Source organism: Camellia sinensis, chromosome 6, assembly GCF_055761805.1.
Source record: "Camellia sinensis isolate YWXY chromosome 6, ASM5576180v1, whole genome shotgun sequence".
Lineage (NCBI taxonomy): Eukaryota > Viridiplantae > Streptophyta > Magnoliopsida > Ericales > Theaceae > Camellia > Camellia sinensis.
In genome coordinates, this window is record NC_138966.1 from 153,725,031 (window position 1) to 153,727,568 (window position 2,538).

Sequence of the window (2,538 nt, forward strand, 5' to 3'; positions counted from 1 at the left end):
TTCGACCATACTCTACAAGAACTAAAGGATTACCTAGCCAAACCACCTCTACTCACCAGCCCTATCAATGTGGAAAGGTTGTACTTGTACTAAGCAGTTTTTGATCATACTGTAAGTTTGGCACTCATAAAAGAATCTTCAGATGGGAAAATACCAGTCTTCCACGTGAGCAAAACGTTACTCGACGCAGAAACTAGGTACCTGTCCCTAGAAAAGTTACTCCTAGAATTGGTCATTTCATCTTGCAAATTACACCATTATTTCTCATCCCATACTATTATCGTTTATTCAGCTTTTCCACTTAAACGAGTCTTTCACCAATCTAACTCTTCAACTCATATTTCCAAGCAGGCTGTCGAGCTCGAACAGAATGATATTTAGTTCCAACGAAGGACTTCAATCAAAGCACAGGTTTTGGTCGATTTTCTAGCTAAATTTTCACCAAAGACGAACATCGTGGACGGCGAAATAGGAATCACATCCTCCACCGATACCATGTGGGTAATGCGTTGCGATGGGGCTAGCAACACTAAGGGTATAGAGATTGGATTTGTGCTGATCACACCTCACAAAGAGACAATTGAAATATCTGTTCGCCTGGGTTTTTTGCCTACTAATAATGAATGCGAATATGAAGCTCTCATCAATGGCCTCACAACTGCAAAAGTGTTAGGCGCTAAATCCATAAGAGTTCAGTTCGATTCACAACTAGTCATCAAACAAATGAATGACGAGTACACGACTAGGGATGAACGAATGATAAAATATCTGGCAACAGCAAAAACTGCGGCCCAGCAATTATTTTCCTTTGAAATTCACCAGGTCGGGCGAGACCAAAATAGACATGGCGATGCACTGGCCACATTGGCCACAGCAATTGCATAAACAGAATGGCACACGATCGAGATAGGGGCAATTTCTACCTCTAGCATCACCAGAGAAATTGGGTGCCCTATCTATTCTGATGAAAATTGGATGACCCCTCATCCGATATTTGTTTAATGGTACCGTGGCCCCTGATAGTAAGAAGGCCCATCGGATCAGACTGTGAACTACACATTTTTGGCTGAGCGATTCGAAGCAGTTGTTCAAGAAATCCTATTTGGCACCCTATCTCAAATGCCTACATCCCGACGAAGTCGCAAGTGTGTTGGATGAGATGCACGTCGGATCATGCAGGGCACATGCATGGTGCAGATCATTGGCTCATCGGGTGCTTAAGCATTGGTATTGGTGGACCCGAATGCAACAAGACGTATAACAACTCGTACAGAAATGTTTGGCATGCCAAAAGTTTTCACCAATCATCTGACAACCCTCTAAAGAGCTCAATCCCATTTCAAGTCCTTGGTCATTCGCACAATGGGGATTGGACCTCGTCGGACTATTGCCTCACGCTCTAGAAAATCTGAAGTGGTTGCTCGTAGCAACAAATTATTTTACAAAGTGGATTGAGGCCGACCCATTGGCCACTATTTGTGATATTGATATCTGGCAGTTTTTATAGCGAAACCTCATCACTAGGTTTGAGATACCAAGAGCACTAATAGCTAATAATGGCACACAATTCGATTGCCGAATGCACAAAGAACTATGTGCCCAATACGGAATTAAGGCCTATTATTCCACTCCAGCTTATTCCTAGAGTAACGGGCAAGCCGAAGCTTCGAACAAAACCATTCTTAATAGTATGAAAAAGCAGTTGGAGGCATCCAAAGGGAGATGGGCCAAAAAGCTCCCAGCAGTACTTCGCTCCAGGCGAGACACCTTTCACCCTGGCCTTCAGGGTGGAAGTTGTCATTCCATTAGAAATCAACTTCCCTACAAGAAAATCTTATTTACTAGAAATTGGAGCGAATGATGAACTACTCCAAAGTGAACTTGATCTCACCGAAGAAAGATGCAAGAAGGCAATGTTGTGACTAGCAACATACCAGGAAGATATAGCCCGGGCCTACAATAAGTGAGTAAAGCATCGGCGGTATATAGTGGGTGAATTAGTTCTTAAAAAAAGTCTTCACAAACAAGTGAAAAGCTACCAATGGCAAACTTGGGCCAAATTGGGAAGGAACATACTAGATCACTAATCTGGGAATGGAAGGGGCATACGAAGTGGCCGATCAACGTGGGAATGTTCTCCCAAGGCTTTGGAATGCGACGCACCTAAAGAAGTATTATCATTAAAACCTTGTAACTACGATGTAATAACGCTCAATTATGAACCATAATGAATAAACACAAGGTTGCATCATAAAAACTTCGTCTTATGAAAGCCAAATTCATTATATTACATTCTGAATTTCATAAAAATATGGAATAGATGAAATTACATGTTCTCCTAAGGCTTCAGAGTGAGATGCACCTAAGGAAGTATTATCATTAAAACCTTGCAACTACGATGTAATAACGCTTAATTATGAAGCATAATGAATAAACACAAGGTTACATCATAAAAAATTTATCTTATAAAAGTTGAACTCATTATATTACATTCTCAATTTTATAAAAATATGGAACAGACAAAATTACGAGATCATG

General features: G+C 40.9%; 1 protein-coding gene across 1 annotated transcript; it reads left to right on the forward strand.

Moving 5' to 3' along the window:
* Positions 1-495: 495 nt before the first annotated feature.
* On the forward strand, positions 496-885 carry LOC145793710 (uncharacterized). The gene has a single exon (XM_082876577.1). The coding sequence runs from the start codon at positions 496-498 to the stop codon at positions 883-885; it is 390 nt and encodes a 129-aa protein (XP_082732703.1).
* The last annotated feature ends 1,653 nt before the right edge of the window (positions 886-2,538 follow it).

Bases quoted from the DNA above. Each gene is read 5' to 3' on its own strand.
- LOC145793710 (XM_082876577.1), top strand. From the start codon at position 496: ATGTGGGTAATGCGTTGCGATGGGGCTAGCAACACTAAGGGTATAGAG.